The sequence below is a fragment of the Protopterus annectens genome, chromosome 10.part0 (assembly GCF_019279795.1).
Source record: "Protopterus annectens isolate FY-2018-M chromosome 10.part0, PAN1.0, whole genome shotgun sequence".
NCBI lineage: Eukaryota > Metazoa > Chordata > Ceratodontiformes > Protopteridae > Protopterus > Protopterus annectens.
This window is the reverse complement of record NC_056744.1, coordinates 1,670,717,561-1,670,738,022: the sequence shown is the minus strand read 5'-3', so window position 1 is coordinate 1,670,738,022 and position 20,462 is coordinate 1,670,717,561. Positions and strand designations below refer to the sequence as shown.

Sequence of the window (20,462 nt, the reverse complement as noted above, 5' to 3'; positions counted from 1 at the left end):
ATCGGTGAAAAAACGCTGTTAACAGCAAAGCTTCCCGCAACAGGTTCCTTTGGCAAAATAATGCCTACTGGAAACACCGACAGGAAAAAAAAACTTCTCTACCTCCTGCAGCTCTATTTTAGCACATAAAAGGCTGGGGGAAGGACAAGGCAGCTGTGAAATCACAGAATGGGAGGGTTTGATTGTTTGACCGAGGCCGGCTGCGGTGATGTCACTTCGGGGGAGGGAACTATTAAAAAAAAAAAAAAAATACCTCCACTGCCAGGCCGTGATGATGTCAGTAATTGGGAGACTCCAGCATGCTTAACTGAAACGCGAGAGAATGTTTTTGAAAGGGAAACAATCCCTGTACGCTAAGGTAGGCTTGTTTCAGAAAAGTGAGGGGAATTGAAATGTTTTAAACGATGCTTTGTTGTTTGTTTATGCAGGAACGTGTAAATAGGGAGGAAAAATGCAGGGAAGTTGAGGAATTCTTTTTAGAAACCCGTTGTACTCCTTTAAGTCACTTGCTGGTTCATGAATAAATCTTGTTTTATACCCTGGTTGAGTACCCTTTATTGGCACTGTGGTGGTTACCAGCTGAAGGTTTTGTAAAAATTTCATACCATCCCTAACTCCTGCTTTAAATGATGTTCAGTGTCCCCTTATCCTTGCCATGGTGATGGGCTAGGCTGGACCAATTTTTTGAGAACGGAATGAATGATGAGCAGGGAGCAGGGGCAAAAAAGAGTGAAAAAGTAAATGCTAAATGAGAGATCTGAAGAAAATAAAATAGTTTTTGTGATGGAGGAACATATTAAATGTGTTTTCAAAATGTAAAATAGTTAAAGATTTTTGGAAAAAAAGTACAGTAGAGAGTTGATTACCCGAACTTTGATTATCTGAAATGTCAGTTATCTGAACGCAGTCCTCCAAAGTTTTTGGGTAGGAAAAATCATAAAGTCTGAATATGCAGATGTTATAAGTATTTGCTTATGCATGTTTTTTAAACTTGTAGTCCGCTCATATGTGAAAAACATTCTTTATTGTCCACTGGAATCGCTGAATGGTTGAAAAGTGTATTCCTTGCATGCAGAAAAAACAAGATTTTAGGATTTTATTTATCCAGTTCAATGTATGTTTTATTATCTGAACTGTTTGATTATCGAAACTACCCTAGGTCCCAATTAGTTTGGATAATCGACCCTCTACTGTAATGAATGTGTTTAAGGATGAATATTTACATGGGATAAGTATGGTCTCAGTATTGTCTAAACTGCATAATGCAGATTAAAAACAAGAAGTTAAGAAGACAGTTTGCATGTTTATGGTATATATTGAAGAGATGGTGTGTGAAGAATGTAATAAACTGAATAATAAAGAATTTATGTGAGTAAAAGTTTGATAGCAAAACAGTGGCGGTAAAGAGAAAGAAATTAGGATTGTAAATAACATACATTATATTAGAAATATGTAAAACGTGTTAAATGTGTAAATATCTAAATAACAAATACTCTTATGGCCTTCAGGAATGTGATAGACTCATCCAACTAGATTATTACCATCAACCCATACAGATGTGACCTTGATTTAATATTTACTCTAAAGGATGATCCTTCAGAAATACAAGAACCCCCCCCCCCCCAAAGTGCAATGCAGGGTTAATATTAGAACATGAATCCATATACCTGGTGTATAGAAGATACTGACAATCTTCTGATCTAGCACAAAAGACAGTATATATATATATATATATATAATTTTTTTTTTTTTTTTTTTTTAAATTTGTGTCTAAGTTATGCAAATCTCATTCTGGGCTGCAGTATCAAAAACTTTTTTTTTTAATTTAATGTAGCCTATAATTTGTGGAATTCTTGAATGCAGGTTGTATAATCTGGTTGTTTTAGGCATCTTTCCTTCTAGTCATTGCACAGAGTTTATGATCTTCTTTGTTGTAGTCTCCTGTGTTTTATTAATATTCTGTATTGTAGAGTGGAACTACCAGAATGTATTCCATAACTGGCAGTTGTCTCCTCTGCCAGTTTCCCCTGGTTTACAAGACTCCTTTACTACTTTGCTTTTAGCCGGTTTGTTTCTTTGCCTCCTTAATCTTTTCATGCAATTTCTTTTAGTGATCACTGGAAATTCTTTTAACCAGTAATCAGTCAGTGTTGTCTGTTTTAGGACATTCTTTCAGATTTACTTGTGTTTGTTTTATCCCTCAGAACTATATTGTCTTTGTTTGTGCCTTCTGCTTTACCTCATAACCAGAACTGGACTAGAAAAGTATGGATTGGGGAACATGGCAGAAATGCATCAATGGGGTTGATAAAGTACAAACATAAACCACATTTAAGGGAAATATGCACCCAAGGAAGACACTGTTTGATTTTTGGGGTTAAGGTAGTCTGTAACACAGAGAAAAAAAATTCCAGACATTGATTGCAAACACAATAAACTGAAATGGCTTTCCTTCACTTGGGAAAGCTTACTTAAGATAGGGGAGTTTTAGGGGTGCAGGAGGAAGTAGGATATTATTACATAATTTCTGGCTTAACCCACTAGGGTAGGGAAGTAGGCCACCTGGTGTATGTGTGTGTGGGGAGGGATTACCCACAGCCTAATCCCGTTTTGAACAGGACAGCTATTAATCACCAAACTGTGTTTGCAGTTGTTTTCCAGTGTTTTGCACCATTTTATCTTAGTTCCCTGAAAGCAACCAAGACCACTCCCTTTCTAAGACTTTATGCCTTCATTCTTATTTTAAGATAGGATTAAAGGTTCTGTTCCTTGAATAATTAAAGCTTTATAAAGTGAATTATAGTTTTGTATACCCAGCACTGCATTAATGGGTCTTAAAGTTCATGGCAACGTCTGTATGCCTGTCTTGGCACTTTACAAACATTGGTGATGGGTATAGTAGCCATCTTGGTGTTTTACACTGTCCTTGTAATGAAAGGCCATCAAAGTACATTTGCAGCTCATGGTCTTGTTGTTCATGTGGTTTAATTAATTATGTTTTTGTTTTTATTATTTTTTTGTTCAATCCACAGGACAAGATAAAAACAACTTTAACATTTCTAGAATCCAAAGTGAAAGAATTTAAATACATGCAAAACCATCATGTGAAGGAAATTGGAGATATTAAAGTAAGTAAGGTGAATGGTTAATTCCAAATGTCTTAAAGACAAATAATTTGTAAGAAATGCATACATCTGTTATAACTTATTGGTATTTCTTCTATTTAAAGCTAATTTTATTGCATGTGATTTATTGGTTAGCAGTGAGAAGAGTTTGAGAAAAACCTGTTGGCAGTATGTTTATATTTTCTGTTGAGGTCTGAGTAGTGATGAAGAAAAGTGGAAATTTTCTTAATCTAAGATTCAGGAAGGTATACTATTATGTCTAGCAGCATCTTGTAAACAGTGTTTAAAGTTTTTTTTGTAATGCTTTACTCATATATGTGAAATTGATTTGTGCAGGTATTTGCTAACATAATTATCTGCATGACCATTCAAGGTATTGTCTTACGATAGTACATGATGATAAAGAGTTGATAATAAATGTTTTACCCACTGTCCTGAAGTGATGTACTGTCACTTTACAATGGTTATTTTAAGCTTAAATGTCTTACTTTTTGAAAGTGATACCATTATTTAATTTACAGTCTATTTTAGTCCAATCTTTGTGTGACTGTAAATCCACAGCACTGTTTAATGAAGTACTATATATACTTGCAGTAGTGAATTTAGCAGAGCCTTCGCAGTGCACAGTACGTATCTTATGATGCTGCAAGTGTGGCAGTCAGAACCGAGTTAACATGCAGGTGTTGAATTACACAGGACATTGGGCATGTAATACAAGAAAAAAAGATTTTTGAAATATATGCACTGTATCCCTAAATTTGAAAAAGTACCTATTCATCCCTTATACCTCCTTACTCTCCCTTCTTCACTCACTTCCATCCTTCTGTCATTTTCTCTCCCCTGACTCTCTTTCTAAATATACCATGACCCTTTTTTTCTCTGACTTCATATTGCAGTTCTTGTTTGTATTATACTTACCTAGTTTAGCCAGTTTATAACGAAATTAAACTTTCTCCGAATATTAAATCATTGTCATATATGTTGAATGTATTAGGTTCATAGGTAGGTACTAGGCTATCTGCCCGAGGGCATTTATAAGCCTAGCCAGAGTGTGTCAGCTTTCGCCGCCCCATTGATTAATTAACTGATCCTCTGTCAAGCAGAGCCAATGAAGTGATCTCAGGGGTGTATTTTCTGTTACCCAATCCACTCGTCAAGGTTTCTCTTGAAGAGTGTTAGTGAGGGGGCTCTGCCTAATGTAGTTTGGAATTTTGTTCCAAAGCATGAGGAGTCTCTGTGACAGGATTTCATCCCTCCAGCATATCCTATTTATTGTTGTGGCGAGGTTTAGCTCACTAGAGCACATGACTCGCAGTGACTTGGATTTCTTTAGGTGGAGCATGTCCATCAATTCTGAGTTGGACATGGCTTTGTAAGTCAGGTAGAGATCACCTCTGAGTAAGGGATATGCCACTGAGTACAGCTGGAGTTTTTTCAGTTGGGCTGCATAGAACATATGTTTGAGGCCAGTAATCCTCTTGATGAGGTACTTTTGTGGTCTTTACAGCTGTTGGAAGTGTCTTGTGAGGTACATCTCAAATGGGGCATTGTACTCTATGATGGGTCTAATGAGTGATGAGTAGAGGGGCACTGTAACCTCTTTATTTCTAGATGCAAACTCTTTTGTAATTAAATGGGCCACATAGAAGGATTTCCTAACAACTTTGGCAATATGATTGTCAAAGGAGAGATTACTATCTACCGGCGTCCCCAGATCTCTAATTACTTCTTCTGTATTAATGGGGCTGCCACCTATGTGGTAATTCTTGGGTGTTTTGTTTTCCCCCAAACAGGATGACTATGCATTTTTTGGCATTTAGCTTGAGGCCATGACTTTGACACCAGGTGTCTGTCTCAGTAAGGCCCTTTTGGAGGATGTCCGTGTCAGCAGGAGAGTCAATTATGGCTCCCAGTTTGCAGTTATCGGCGAACTTGGTTAGCCATAGTCCTGCTGTGTTTGCCTGTACTTCTGAGAAGTATATGCCAAACAGTAGGGGTCCCAGGACCGATCCTTGCAGGGCACCACTTGTGACTGGTTTAGAGTTGACCTGAAGCCTGCTATTCTTCTGTCTGTAAGCCAGTTGGCAACCTATCTCGTGATGTAGGGGTTTATGTTCAGGCTGGTGAGTTTTTCTGTAATACCCGAGTGGGGAATGGTGTCAAAAGTCTTGTCGAGGTCAAGATAGGATGTGTGAACCACATTTCCCTCGTTGGTGACCTGTCTCAAAGAAGTCATTCAGGTTTAGTAGGCATGATCTGCCCTTAACAAAGCTGAACTGGGTCAAGTCAAGTATTTGGAGGTTCCCAGTGTCTTTGTTAATGAGTTCCATGATAATGCGCTTCATAGTCTTGTAGACCAGGCTAGTCAGGCTTATGTGGCGATAGTTACCAGGGGCAGTTATGGCCCCTCCTTTATGGAGAGGAATAACCGTTGCTGTGCACCATTCTGTGGGCACGTAGCCTGTGGAGTGGCTGAGGTTGAACAGCGTGTTTAGGTGGGGGGTTTGTTCGTTCTGTAGTTCGTACAAGACGCAGCCTGGGACACCATCTGGTCCCATTGATGCTGTGTTTTTGGCTTTTGAAAGGGCTGTTTTCACCTGTGCGTCTGTGATTTTTGGGACACTACACTTTTCCAGTATTGTTGTGGGTCCTTTTGGAGGTGAGAGGGGGGTGAAGTTTGCACTGAATCTGTCTGCTAGGATGTTGGCAATATCAGTAGGTTCAGTATATTTTGTGCTGTTTTGCACTAGTTCAGTGCATATCCGTGAGTTGCCACTTAGATGCTTAACAAAGCTAAAGAAGGCTTTGTGGTTATCTTTTGAATCCTTGGCTATTTTTCTTTCGAAGTTGGCCTTGGATGATTTTATGAGGGACCTTAGTTTCTTACTGATACTGACCAGGGATGTCTTTCCTTCTTGGAATTTGCTTTTTTTCTGAACTAGTTTCCTCCTTCTATGGTATAGCCTGTTTATGGCAGGGGTCCACCAAACTGGTTTCCTTCTCTTAGGTGAGTGAGTCTTGGTATTACTAGGGATGGCACAATCCATGCATCCTTGAAGGTACTCATAGAGTGCATTTGTAAAGGTTTCTGCATCTTGGGCAGTGTTATCCTGTAGCGTGGGGGGTTGTGAAACTTACCACCTCTGTCTTAAGTAAGGTGAAGTTTGCTTTAGAAAAGTTTTTTTACTGTGGTTTCCTTAGTTGGGGGTGGTGGTGAGGTGTGGACATCCAGAGTGATTAGTTTATGGTCTGATCTAACCAGTGACGGGTTGACCTCCGGTGTGGAACACCTGTCGCCTATGTTGGTGATGACCAGGTCCAATATTTTTTCACCTCTGGTAGGGGAGTTTACCAGCTGATCCAGGGCATTTGAGTTGATGAATTGCAGGAAGCGCTGGGCCTTGGAGTTTGTACTCGAGTAGTTTTCCCAGTGAATGGTAGGGTAATTCAAATTGCCCAATATCAGGATGTTAGGTAGGACCTTCATGTTTTCCAGTGTCTCCAGAAAGGTGGAGTGGTGGTCCTGGGTCATGGAGGGTGATCTGTAACAGGCCACAATTTGCATTGCAGATTTGCCCGATGTTAGTTGCACATGGATGATCTCAGAGGTGTCATGCTGCGCCACTAACCTGGAGGTGTAGGTATTCTTGATGAATATGGATACACCCCCTCCTTTTGTGTTTCGGTCTGTGTTCTGTGCTGAAACGCTTGGTATGCATTGGAGCCCGGTAGTGCTGGGGTGTTGTCTGGAGCCTTGAACCAAGTTTCAGTTACTGCACAGATGTCGACGTTCTTCATACTGAGGAGTGCTTCGAGTGCGTGCATTTTGAGATTTAAACTCCTGGCGTTGAGTAGCATAACCCTCAGTTTTTTGTTAATTGCGTTGTTTATGGAGGTGGGTTTGACTTTTGAGCCTTGCCTAAAAAAAGAACACACTATGGGGGCAGCAATATCCTTGGCCAGTATTCAAAAGCCTAGGGGTGACAGGTGCAAGCCATCTCTTGTGAAGCAACGCGGCTTGTCGAGCATGTCGTACCAGGCTGACAGACACTGGATCCCTTTTGAATGACACCAGAACCTTAGCCAGTTGTTGAAATTGATAATTTTTTCTTTATACTGAGGTATCATTCTTGGTGAGGGCAGGATGCTACTCAGGGTCAGGGCCATACCAGCCTGGGCTGCATGATCAGAGAGCTCTTCCATGTCTCTTTTCATGTAGTCCAGGGAGGTATGTCTCAGGTCATTCACACCAACATGAACAATGACAGAGTCATATTTGTACTTGTTCTGGAGTGATCTGAGTGCTTGTGTTATGTGGTGGATTCAGGCTTCCGACAGGCAGCTAACCATAACCTTCTGCTTGTCCAGCCTAGTGAGTGGGACATCAGTTTGCCTGACTATAAAGTCACCTATTCCTAGTGTGTTCGCCTTAAGGGCTGTGATTGTGCAGCACACTGATTTTGTTTTGTGTGTTGTCTGATTTGTGACTGGAGGTGCAGGTTGTTTGGATGTCTGCTTTGGAGGTCTCTGATGCTTTTGCAGGTTTTTATTTAGAGCTGCCGAGTATGATTTTGTGTATTTATGTGTATTTTTTGCCAATGCTGTTTTAGTAGATCTGTGTGCGGCTGGAGGTTTGGTGCAAGTTTGGTGCAAGTGTTAACCTTCTCCTCTTGACTGTCTGTTCCAGTCTTGGGTGGAGACAGCTTAGCTTCCAGTTTGGCTATATAATTGTATCTCTCTCATATGTTACTGTTTTGTGGTAGGAGGAGAGGGTTGTCTGTGTACATGAGGCAGTTGTAACACTGCCCCAGGATACCCAGATTCACCAGCTGGACTGGAGAGTACATCTGAAATTTGCCTTTTGGTCATGCCTGAATAGTTGGCTGAGCTGCTTAGTCGCTTGGTTGGTGAGGGTGAATGAAGAGCCTTGCCCTGCTAGGCAATCAGTGTCAGGGTATATTAGTGCTTGCTATTAGGTCTGAGCAAGTGCTGGGCTATAGGATGCTTTTTGAGTACTTAGGTTGAGAGTTAGACTAGTTTCAAGGGAAAAACTGAAGAGGAGACTTAGTGGAGCTGGGAATAATTTAACCGTAGCTAACCGGCACTGCCCGGTGCGCAAAACCGTGCAAACACGGTTTTTATAGTAGGGAAATGAAAGAGAAAGAAATTAGCCCAAAATGGCCAATAAACTACTAACTTCTGGGTTGGAACCACTCCTCCAGGGACAGATAGGTTGCTCAAAGTTCCACTCTCTCACAGGTGAACAGAGAAACTTCCTTCTGTCCAAGTAAGGTATGGGCAACTCAGAAACTAGTATCACAGCCCTGAATTCAGCACTAGCATGAAAATTGGACTATACTAGCTTAGAAAGGTGGGAAACAAGGATTTTTTTTTTGTTTTTTTGAAAAGATAAGGCAAAACAGAAAAAAATACACTTAAAACAGCTTTAAACGACTACAATCAGAAAAGGCTATCGCACTTTAGTGTGTAGCCTACAACAGTTAAACAAATTATTTAAACAAAAAAAAAAAACACTTTTTAAAAGTGCAGGCAGTCAAATAAGTACAATATGTGAAAAAAAACAAGCTTTTAAATCACAATAAATGCTGGAAATATCTGCATTTAGGCAGAAAACACTTAAGTACAGCAAGAAAGTACAGAAAACTGATACTTAATCACTCCAACGTCTCTCTTCTAAGCTAGAAGGCTTGTATCATTTTAAGGCTTTCTAGTGCTACCCAGTAGGTTAGTTACAGGAAAGATGGGAAACAAGCGCAGATGTGGTCTTTTAAACCAGAAAGTTGAAAGAGACGGGCAAACTGTCCAAATGGTCAATAAACTACAATTTCTGGGCCAAGAACCACTCCTCTCATGGTAGACAGGCTAACTCATGCTTGCCACTCCCACTGATAAGCTAGAAGGCTTTCCTCCAACACAGAAAGGCTTGCGGGGCTCAGAAGCTTACCAACAGTCCTGGATACAGCAGCTATGTATCTGGACTAGGCTAGTTAGAGGAAAGGTGGGAAACAAGCGCAAGTGCGGCTTTTAAACCAGAACGTTGAAAGAGATGGAAAAAAAAACTGCCGAAACGGCCAATAGCTACAATTTCTGGGCCAGGAACCACTCCTCTTGTGGTAGATAGGCTACCTAATGCTTGCCACTCCCACTGTTAAGCTAGAAGGCTTCCCTCCAACACAGAAAGGCTTGGGGGGCTCAGAAGCTTACAAAGAGTCCTGGATACAGCAAATCTGTACCTGGACTAGCCTGGATTAGACTAGGTATTCTTAACCAATGTTTTCATATTATGTCTAATTTGGTATAATGTTTTGTGTTTTTTTGAAGATTGTAAAGTTGTTATTTTTAAAGTATTTTGGAGCTTTTCTCCCTGGACCTCCGGTGAAAATGGGCTCGTACACGGTCAGGCTTTTTCAGTAATCAAATGTCAAGCAATAAATAAAAAAATATTTGAAACGGTTTAAAATAGGATTGATATGTTAAATGCATGTTAAACAGAGTTTTCATTTTAATGGCAAAGAAAATTGTTTTTGGTAGCTAAATTGATCGTGTTTCAATGCAGTTAAAAACTCATTTGTGGGATTTATCAAGTTTTAACTCTTAAATGCAGTTCACTGCACAGTAAGGAAAGTAAAAACCCACCATTATGTAATTCAAATCTGTTTCCAACTCCATAGGTCTACACAAGTCATTCTGTACCACAGATGTGTACTACAAACCACAGGGCCACACAAGCCATTCTGCTTCATAGATACATTTTCTTTGAACCTCACAGGCTGTGCAGCATTATAGATATATTCCTTTCTTGTAGGCCCACGTGAGCTATTTTGCATTACAGATCTGCTCACACCCCACAGAAACACAAAATACATTTTCATTATGGATCTGCTTTATAGATGACACCTATAAACCTATGCAAGGTAGCAAGGTATTTTGCATCACTGATGTAAATTATCAGACCCTGCAAATGTACATGTATGTGAGAAATGCAGATGTATTTACATTCCTATCATTTGTTCAAAAAGTCAAAATATTGAAACCCAAAATATTGAAAACATATTTAATGTAGGGGGCAACCCCACCATACCCCCTGCTAATTATATGTATATCAGCTCTGCAATCACACAACAGTGTGGGGGGGGGGCATAATTTTCATTCTGACTGCTACTATAGCCTGTGGTTTGGATCCTGCCAAAGATACAACTGGTCAGCTTCTAAAAGCTGTCGTCCCTTCACAGACACTGTCATTCTCGCTGCCCCTAGGCTAATCCCATTTTAGAAGGTTACTAAATAAACAGCCAGAGTGGCTAAAAATCTTCAGAACTTTCTTACTGCCTCAAGGAGTAAAATCTGAGAGGCTTCACAGTACACAGCAATTGACTGTAGGCTTCATTAATGGCAGACAAGTCTCCATAGGAGAAACTTTCCACAGAAAATATTTTTTCTGTATCTTCTATTTTCTGAAAAATTCTGGCAATTTTAATATCATTAGTTTCTTGTGAGGAACTGCAATTTTTTTACAGAGCAGGGCTTCTTATTGAATACTGGGACTATTTTGTGAGACAAATGTATAGTATTTTAACTAAAGTGCAAGAATTGTAAGCTTAGAAATTGTTTTATGTACTTGAATGTTTTGGTGCCTATGTACACTTCATGGCTACTTGCCTTCATTATTTTACTGTTTGAGTCATTTTGCATGAAGGTGCTATATTTAAGCACTTAAAGTGTATTTCACGAATAGAAATGTATTTTATGTTTGGTGCTTGAGTACACTTTGGGTCTTTTTTTCTTAATTTGCTTTCTCTCCACTATAATTTGGTACATAAATTAGGAGGACACCAGGCCATACCCCTGTGCTGGCTAGCAGTGATATCTTGGGAGTTAGCTTCTGGAATACTATAAGAGCAAACCATAGTGGTAGACAACCTAAGCAGATCCTGAGCATATCCTCATGAGTGGAAACTCAATGCATAGGCCTTCCAGGAGATTCCCAGATGTGGGAAACACACCAACTAGATCTGTTCACATCCTTCCACAGCAGATGACAAAACAGACCCCTGCAAGCAGGCCTGGCAAACATGTGCTCTTTCATTCCCATGGTTGGGAGTGTTCCTTTACGTATTTCCACTCTTTCCAATGATCTCCAGGTTATTTCTGAAGATTGGGCAAATCTCTCCAGGAATCAGTTTAGTGGCTCCCTTTTGACCTAAGGAAAAAATGGTTCTCCCTTATGGAATTGACCAGGGGCAGTTACTAGAAGCTTCCTCATAGACTGGATATATTCACACAGGACACGTGGAGTATGATACACCCCGTGGTCAAACCACTGCAACTGACTGCCTGGGTGATTCAGTTTTGATACCTTCCACTTTAGGTGCGCAGCAGGTACTGAAGGAGGCACCAAAGCCTTGTAATATTGGCACTTGAAAAGCTGAGTGATGACAAGCTGAAAAAAAAGACAGAGAACACAGGAGAAGAATGAATATCAAAACTCGCTCTTCTCCTGGAAACTTCTTTTTGCTTTCCTCCACATCAGGGCAACCCCCAACATCCCCCAGACTTATGTATTGCCAACTCAGAGGTCACCATACCTCTGGGAAAAGGGAATATTCCAAGAAATGGCATCACAGACTTAATATATACAAGTCCGTTTGTTTGGCCATTCAGTCTCAGTGTTTCAGGACTCACTGTAATGGGTTGCAACATTTTAAGTGGTTACCAGAAAGGCTGCTACTTGAAAATCATATATTGGTACATGGAAGAGATTTTTGAGTTGGTGCCTAGCCAATACCCAGAGACCCAGCAAGGATTTTGGACTACTGATGCTTAAATATTTTTGTGAGTTACTATTTTTAGCCTCTATAAAGGTACATCTTGTAGCCATTTCTGCATGTCTGCCCATGGAACCCCCTCTCACCTCTCTCTTTATTGTTAAATTGTTTCTAAGAGGAGTTTTACATTTGAGATGAAATTGTAGATGGGTCCTCCTTGGGATCACATCTTTGTGTTAGAAAAGCAGACTGTTGCCATTTGAACCAGCTTGTCAGGCATATTTAAGGTTCATTACCTGGAAAACTGCTGCTGTTACTGTTCTTACAGCTGCAAGAAGAGCATCTGAGTTGCAAGCTCTCATAATGGTAGAATACTGTTTGGATTTCCATAGAGAGAGGGTCACTCTTTGCACGAATTCCTCTTTTATGACCAAGGTGGTTTCAGAGTTCACATTGAATCAAGTCATCAATCACCCTGTTTTCAGTCTAGAACCTAAAAACAAGGGAGATAACACTCTATAAACTCTGGATGTGCGTAGCCAACTTGTGTACTGCCTTGACAGAACTAAATCCTTTAGGAAAGCTAACCAACTCTCTGTTTCCTTTTCTGGGAATAAGAAAGATCACCCCATGTTTAAACAAACTGTTTATAGATGGTTGGTCTTTGCTGTTGTTTTTTTTTTTTTATTATTTCCACCATCTAATCTAGGCAATATTAATGCACATTCTACTAGAGCCTTAGCTTCTACGATGGTGTACTGGGATAGGGTAGACTCAAAGTATTCTAGAGGCAGCAACCTGATCCTCCATCCACACATTTACAAAGTACTACAAGCTGGATTCCCTTTCCAGGTCCACAGCTGGATTTGCTAGGACCATTCTCCAAGGATTCCTGGACCTTTATCCTTTCCTCCTCCTGGTTATATAAGCTATCTTGTCTACCCATAGGTTACTGCAGTGGTCTGAGTAATGGACATAGTACAGATGTTCAATGTGTTTGTCTGTATGTGCACGTGTGTGCTGTGTTTTTATATATATATATATATATATATATATATATAAAATAAAATTAAGGTGCGTCCTTCATCATTTATAGATGCATTTAAATTACTGTACATTACAGATCTGTTTTTTAACTGCATAAACCAACCTGAGTCTATCTGTGTTTTCAATAGATTTCTCTTAAAAGTCTAGTATTACAAGATGCATTATGCTTCCCAGATGCATTCTCCAATCCCACATATTTTAAGTGTCATTGTCTGTCACACAACAGCTTCAAGACTTTAAGCACTGATGCCATACTGGCTTTGTAGATATTTTTGGGAGTTATATTTTGGGAGTAGTAACCCTTGCAGGATATTGATTGAATGTGAGCACAATTATTTCAGTAACATTTGCCAGATTTTTCACATTGTAGAGGTGAGTTTTGGATTTTCCAGCCTCATGTAGTCCTTTCCAAAGCTTGTATGTACTACAAGAGACTGCAGTCTTGCAGATATAGCTAGCTTTTCATTTCCAACTTGACTTGGGTCATATCCCAAGCACTGCAATTTCTGCTGGCCTCTCTTCTACCAGAGTCACTGGTTTTGCTAGAGGGAGTAGTCTCACTTGGTGATGTTCATTGTGTTTCACTGTTGCAGTCATTGCTCTTGTGTTATCCTGCTGACAGGCTACCCTCAGTCGGCCAGAATTCCAAAGTCTAGGTCCAGCGTCGGTTGCTGTCGCCTCTTCCCTGACGTCACTGCGCCTGGGGTATAAAAGATGCAGCCGACGCCATTTTCTTCAGTCTTTCTTGCCGCACGGTGCCCGAAACAAAAGCAGTTCGCAAGCAGTTCGCAAGTGCCGGTCGGCCGACTCCTGAGATTTTCAAATCCGAATTTCAGAACCAAAGTCTTCATTAAAGCGAAGTACCCCGTTGGGGAAACTTTTTTCTTGCTCCAGACCGATGTCAGAAAAAGTTAACAATGGTATTTCTTGTGGGAAGCAAATACCTCATAAGGATTTTCACTCTTACTATATTCCTTGCCTAGGCCCTGATCACAACGTTGCTAGCTGTCAGTTTTTTGCTAGATTTAACCAACGCACTATTAAGCGTCTGTTCGATTTTGCATTTCATTACTTTGGCCGAAGATTTAATTATATAATGCCGTCGGAACAGATGATGACCGGAGTATACAAAACCGCAAGGACAAGGAAAAGGATAGGCATCCGAGGTCCAAAACCGATGACGAGGCCTCCGCTAGGCCAGTTGTCAGTTTGCCGGTTCTCAGGCACTTTCGCAGCCCCTGGCGCCCGCTACCTCAGAGCCACAGGTCACTTCCGACTACCACGTGGAGCCGACTGGGCCTCTGGATACTCAAGGTATTGGACACTCGGAAATGACTCCCTCAGATGGGTCCGGAGCTGCTGAGCAGGCATCGGCTTCTGAGGGTGTCTTCAGACCTGCACAACTATATGTTAAGCCATCTTCAGCTTCAAAGACTAAAGCAGCTCTAAAGACAAATAAACAAGTGCAGCATTCTCCTACTCAGACTTCCATGCCTAAAAAACAGATGCTCAGAATGGCCGAAGACCTAATTACTTTGATCAGGGGTTCCCATCCCCCTCCTGATAAGAGGCCTAGGCAAGAGACAGAGTATGATTCTCCTGATCAGGTTTCTATTTCCTCTGATTCCTCTTTTGAACAGGATTACTCCATACTTCCCTATGACGATTCTGATGCTGAAGAATCCATTCCTTCAGCCTCTCCTCCTGAGGATTATTCTTTTGGGGAAACCCTGCATACCATGAGGGAGCATTTCCACTGTGAGAGCCAAGATTATTCTGAATCTAAGAAAAGGCTAAGAGACTTTCTGCTACCTCCTTAGCACAGACCCCTTGCTATTCCACCTGTTCTAGACATTGTAGATGATGTATTTTCAGAGTCCAGCCTGTCCCCTGACTCTTTACCCCCTGCGCCTGCTAAGCCAGACAGATACTACAGGGTCCCGAATTCTCATAAATTCATATATAAAAACCCCGCTGCTGACCCAGAAACTATATCTCAGGGTCCCAAGGGGGTCAAAGCCTCCACTGCAAAAAACCCTCCAGACTTTTCCTAGTGCCCAGAAAGGACAAAACCTGGAGACCAATACTGGACCTGTCTATACTGAATACTTTTCTGGAAGTTCCAAAATTCAAAATGTTGACTCTACAGCAGCTACTGCCCATGCTGGGCAAGAAGGCTTGGCTCGTAACTTTGGACCTAAAAGAGGCATACCTGCATGTCCCAGTCAGACAATCTTGCAGAAGATACCTCAGATTCATAGCTGGCTCAATGCACTACCAATTCTCTGCACTGCCCTTTGGCTTATCTACTGCGCTCAGGGTCTTCACAAAATGCCTGGCACCAGTAATTGCGTTTTGCAGACAAAGAGGAATTCAAATATATCCCTACTTGGATGACTGCCTAATTCAAGCAGAGAACAAAGACATTCTTCTAAAGCATTTGGCATTTGTAAAAAGATTACTAATTGGCCTAGGGTACACAGTAAACAAAAAGAAATCAAAACTAGTGCCCTCTCAAGACATAATATTCCTGGGTGCAAGCTTAAATACAACTGCCCAGATGGCTTATCTCATGCCAGACCAACAAAAACAACTGACTTCTTACTTCAAGAAATTGGCAACAAAACCCACTTATCTGCAAGGAAAATCCTGCAGGCCTTGGGTTTCATGGCATCTTGCATTCTACTAATTCCATATGCCAGACTGCATATGAAGAAACTACAATGGTATATAAAAAGTGTTTGGACTCAGCATTGCCACAGCCTGGATACAGTAATTGCGCTCATTCCCTGCCTGCAACAGGAGTTTCGATGGTGGGCAGAGGCCTGTCACCACAACAAGGGTCTGCCATTCAGCTTAGCCACAGCCAGACAGACACTGACAACGGATGCATCAGATTATGCCTGCGGGGCCCATATGGCAGGAAAATGTATTCAAGGCACATGGCCTGCAAACCAGATGCATCTTCACATCAATCAAAAAGAGATGCTAGCTGTTCAAAATGCCCTGACCGCTTTCAAGGATCTACTTCATCCAGGACAGCTACTGATAAAGAAGGTCATATGGTACATAAACAAGCAGGGAGGTACACATTCCTACCCCCTCTGCAGACAAGCAATGACCTTATGGGACACAGCATTGACTTATCAAGTTCACTTGCAAGCACAATTCCTGCCAGGAAAAACAAATAGGCAGACGAACTAAGCAGAAACCTCATGGATCCCCACGAATGGAAACTGGATCTACAAGTCTTCAGCATGATAACAAGGAAATGGGGATGCCCAGACATAGATCTATTTGCCTCCCCACACAATTACCAATTACAGAGATTTTGCACAAGGATTTATCACAAGCAAGCATGGAGAGTGGACGCCCTATCCTTCAGCTGAAAAAATCGAACAGTATATGCCTTTCCTCCACTGCCTGTCCTTCCCAGGGTACTCCTAAAGGTCAGACAAGAGAAGCCAAAAATTATACAGATTGCACCAGACTGGCCACACCAGCACTGGTACCCAATCCTAAAGAGCTTGTCTCAAGGTCCAGCATGGATATTGCCTCAAACTTCTCACTTGCTGACCCAACAAAACAATCTGATTCTGCACAGCCAACTCAGGACCTTAAACCTGGCAGCATGGCAGATAATGCAGCCATTCAGAACACCCCTCTTTCAAAAGCTGTTATGGATGTTATCTTGGAGGCCAGGAGGCCCAGTACTAGAAAATCTTATGCAGAAAAATGGAAGAGATTCTGTGCTTGGAACCAGGAACAAGCCATTGACATGTGTGTACCAAATATCCCTCGGGTTTTACAATACCTAACTGAGATGCTGAACAAAGGCCTTTCTTTCTCATCAATTAAGATTCATGCCTCTGCCATTTCAGCCCATTACAATACGGAACCACCTATCTTTTCTCATCTTTTAATAAGGCAGTACCTCAGAGGGGCCAAAAACATTAGGCCTCCAAGGAGAGCACCAGTTCTGGCATGGGACCTTGATTATGGTTTGGAAAAACTCACACTGCCTCCTTTCGAGCCAGCCACAACAGCGGATATAAAATTCTTATTGTGGAAAACAGCCCTGTTCCTAGCAATAACCTCTGCAAGACGAGTCTCAGAGTTACAAGCACTCATGGCTATGGAACCTTTTATAATTTTTCATCCAGACAGGGTTTCTCTGAGGACAAACCCAACATTTATGCCTAAGGTGGTGTCCAGTGTGGCCCTCAACCAAACCATTCACTTGCCTACCTTTTATCCAAATCCACAGAACAAGGGTGAGAAAATTCTGCATTCTTTGGACATACACAGGCAGTTACGCTTCTACTTGGACAGAACTAAAGCTTTCAGAAAGACTGAGCAACTTTTAGTGTCCTATGCTGCAGGATCACAAGGAAAGGCTATCTCAAAACAGACTATTTCTAAATGGATAGGCCATTGCATCCGTTTCTATTTTCAGCATGGCAAATCAGTGCCTAAGGGCATTAGGCCTCATTCTACCAGAGCAGCAGCCACTTCAGCAGCCTTCCTCAGAGGAGTACCAACCAAAGAAATCTTAGAGGCTGCAACTTGGAGTTCACTGCACACCTTCACAAAGCACTACCACTTACCTCTTTACTCTAAATCCAGAGCAGGCTTTGCCACTGCAGTTCTGCAGGGCCTCATAGCCTCTCCTAATCCTATTTAGCCCAGCCACCCATCCTCAGCTTTGGGATTCAACCCAAGAGTAATGACTGCAACAGTGAAACACGATGAACATAGTACAGTTGTGTACCTACCATAAATGTAGATGTTTGAGTGTATTCACTGTTGCAGTCCAGGTTACCCACCCACCATCCCCCTTTTCTTTGCTGCAGTTTATCTGTACTTCTCTATCCTATACAACCTATGTGGTGTATTTGCTTGTAGATGAAGGAAATGTTATTTTTGTGCATGCATATTTATTGGCATATTTTTTCAGCCTACCAGTTTGGGGGCACCTGACATCTGGGGCAAGAAAAACTGAAGAAAATACTTCGGCTGCATCTTTTATACCCCTGGCGCACTGACGTCGGGGAAGAGGTGACAGCAACCGACGCCAGACCTACACTTTGGAATTCTGGCCGACTGAGGGTAGCCTGCCAGCAGGATAACCCAAGAGTAATGACTGCAACAGTGAATACACTCTAACATCTACATTTATGGTAGTTACACAACTGTACTTTTTGGATGTGGCATCTTTCTTCTCCTACGATGAATGGCTGTTTTTGTTGTAAGTGTCCTAAGAGATGGTTGTTTCATTGTAGACTTTATTGGGTCTAAAGCAGTTTTATGAAAGAACCTTAAATTGTAGCCCATGAAGCACTCAACTTCTCTTTTTTTGACAGCATGTTATGCATCCATCAGTCTGCAGTGACTCTTGTTGTATGTTTGTAGGTGTCATCTTTGTATCTGATATGTACCCCAGTACCTCTCCTCCAGAAAGGAGAAAATCTTAGATGGCTGCCCCTCACTCTGATCTTAGCATATCTTTCAACTGCTAAGAATTTCACAGCAGGTCCAGTTTTTTCCTCCTGTTTTTTGGCCTGTTCCCTAACACATTTACAATTTTCTGACATATTATTGAGGACAGTTGTTTGAAGTTCAGATTTCAAATGCTTCAGAAAGTGCATGCTAATTCAAATCTTTGATTATAAGAGAAATATTTAAAATCTGACCCTGATTTTGGGTCTTTGACCCTTCATTATTTCTGGCTTTGTCCAGACTTCTTGCAGAAGAAATGAGAGGTTTGAGTATAGTCCATCCTCAGATCACCAGTGGTGCAGATGGATGCCTTTCCCACGTATTGGACGGGCTGCCATTTGTTCATTTTATTTATTTATTTATTTAAGGGAAATCCATGAATAGAAGTTGCACTGCCTGTGCAGAGCTATTAGTTTTACTTATTTTTCTTTATTCTTATGTTTCCTAGGAAGATGTTTTTAATTTGGAGAAATACATTAAACAACAGTTTGCAGAATTGCACCAGTTTCTCCTAGACAAGGAAGAACAACTCATCCAGCAGCTGAAGAATGACGAAGCAAATACTCTAAAACGGATGGAAGGAAATCTCGAGTGCATTAAACAAGAGATAGTTACCTACCTTGTGACAGACTCTGATGGCAACTTGGTGGACAAGATTAAAGAAGAGGACAGCCTGAAAATAATGGAAGAAAATGTTAAATCGGTTGAAAATGATGCTGTGGCCATTAACAGCATTAGTCACAGCAACATGGAGATCATACAACCGGAACCAGTGCTAACAGTAAGCATATTATTTATTTCTGCTTTTATTTTTTTGTTTTAGAAAGTGGAATAATGCGACAGCTGAGATCAAAAAGCATTATTGATTTTTTTTTAATTGTTGGCCAGTCAAAGCCCATTGTGAATGGAGGTTTAAAGAGATAAGTTCCAGTATGTTAATACATCATCATCAGCCCCCTTTTCCCCATTTGTCTGTATGGGGTTGGGGTGTCATGTTAGCTGTTGCCAACTCTCTCTATACAATGCCACACTCCTGCCTTCTTCAACACTCATGCCTGACTGTCGCAGATCTTCTTTCACACAATCCATCCACCTCTTTGCTGGACGCCCTCGCTTCCTCTTACCTTCTTCCTGTCTGTCCCAAATCTTCCTCACCGGATTGTCTTCTGCTTTTCTAGACATGCCCAAACCACCATACTCTGTTCTCTTTGATCTTTTCTGCAATTGGAGCTACTTTATGTCCTCATCTCTTGGTCTGTCCCACAGTGTGCATCCTACCACCTTTCTCAGGCACTTCATTTCCATCAACTCTAGCTTCTTCAACTGTTCTGCCTTTACTGCCCAAGTTTCTGTACCATACAGTAGTACTGGTCACACCACTGTCTTATACACCCTACTTCAGCTTCTTTGACATTCTTCTGTCATAGTCTACATCTGATACTCTATGCCAGTTGGCTGCAACCCCTCTGATACTAGCTTTGACCTCTTCATTCAGACTACCCTTCTCTTCAGCCACCCCACCCAGATACTTGAAGCTGTTTACCTGTTCTACTATCTTCCCTTCTATCTCTATTCTCATCTTCTTCTGATTTCCCCAATTTGCTGCCATTACCACTGTCTTATCTTACCTAGTTTTATCCCATGTACCTTCACATTTGCATTCCATTCTCCTATCCTTTGCTGAAGTTCAAGCTCAGAGTCTGCCTGTACTACCACATCATCTGCATACAGCAGCTTTGTTAATCTGTCCCCTTCAACTTGTTTGCTAATGGAGTCCATCACCAGTATGAACAGCAGTGGGCTTAGAGCTGAACCATGGTGTACACTCACTCCCACTGGGAACCTCTCTGTGAGGCAGAACACTGTTCATACTTGTCTTTGTGATTTATACATAGCCTGCACTAATACTACCAATGTTTCTGGGACTTTAAATCACCACAGTATTGCCCAGATCACCTTTCTTCGGACCTTGTCATATGCTTTCTCCAAGTCTTGGAATGCCCAG

The 20,462-nt window shown here is 41.3% G+C and overlaps 2 protein-coding genes across 2 annotated transcripts in view; both read left to right on the top strand.

Annotated features, from left to right (window-relative positions):
* The window catches only part of LOC122814411 (zinc-binding protein A33-like), a 191,540-nt gene extending 188,767 nt beyond the window's left edge, over positions 1-2,773 (top strand). The window contains exon 6 of the mRNA XM_044086994.1: positions 2,748-2,773. Coding sequence (XP_043942929.1) covers positions 2,748-2,773 — 26 coding nt within the window. The remainder of the gene's footprint in view (positions 1-2,747) is intronic.
* A 116-nt stretch (positions 2,774-2,889) lies between these two features.
* The window catches only part of LOC122814410 (neurotrophin receptor-interacting factor 2-like), a 739,001-nt gene continuing 721,428 nt past the window's right edge, over positions 2,890-20,462 (top strand). The window contains exons 1-3 of the mRNA XM_044086992.1: positions 2,890-2,928; positions 3,033-3,128; positions 18,906-19,238. Coding sequence (XP_043942927.1) covers positions 2,890-2,928; positions 3,033-3,128; positions 18,906-19,238 — 468 coding nt within the window. The remainder of the gene's footprint in view (positions 2,929-3,032; positions 3,129-18,905; positions 19,239-20,462) is intronic.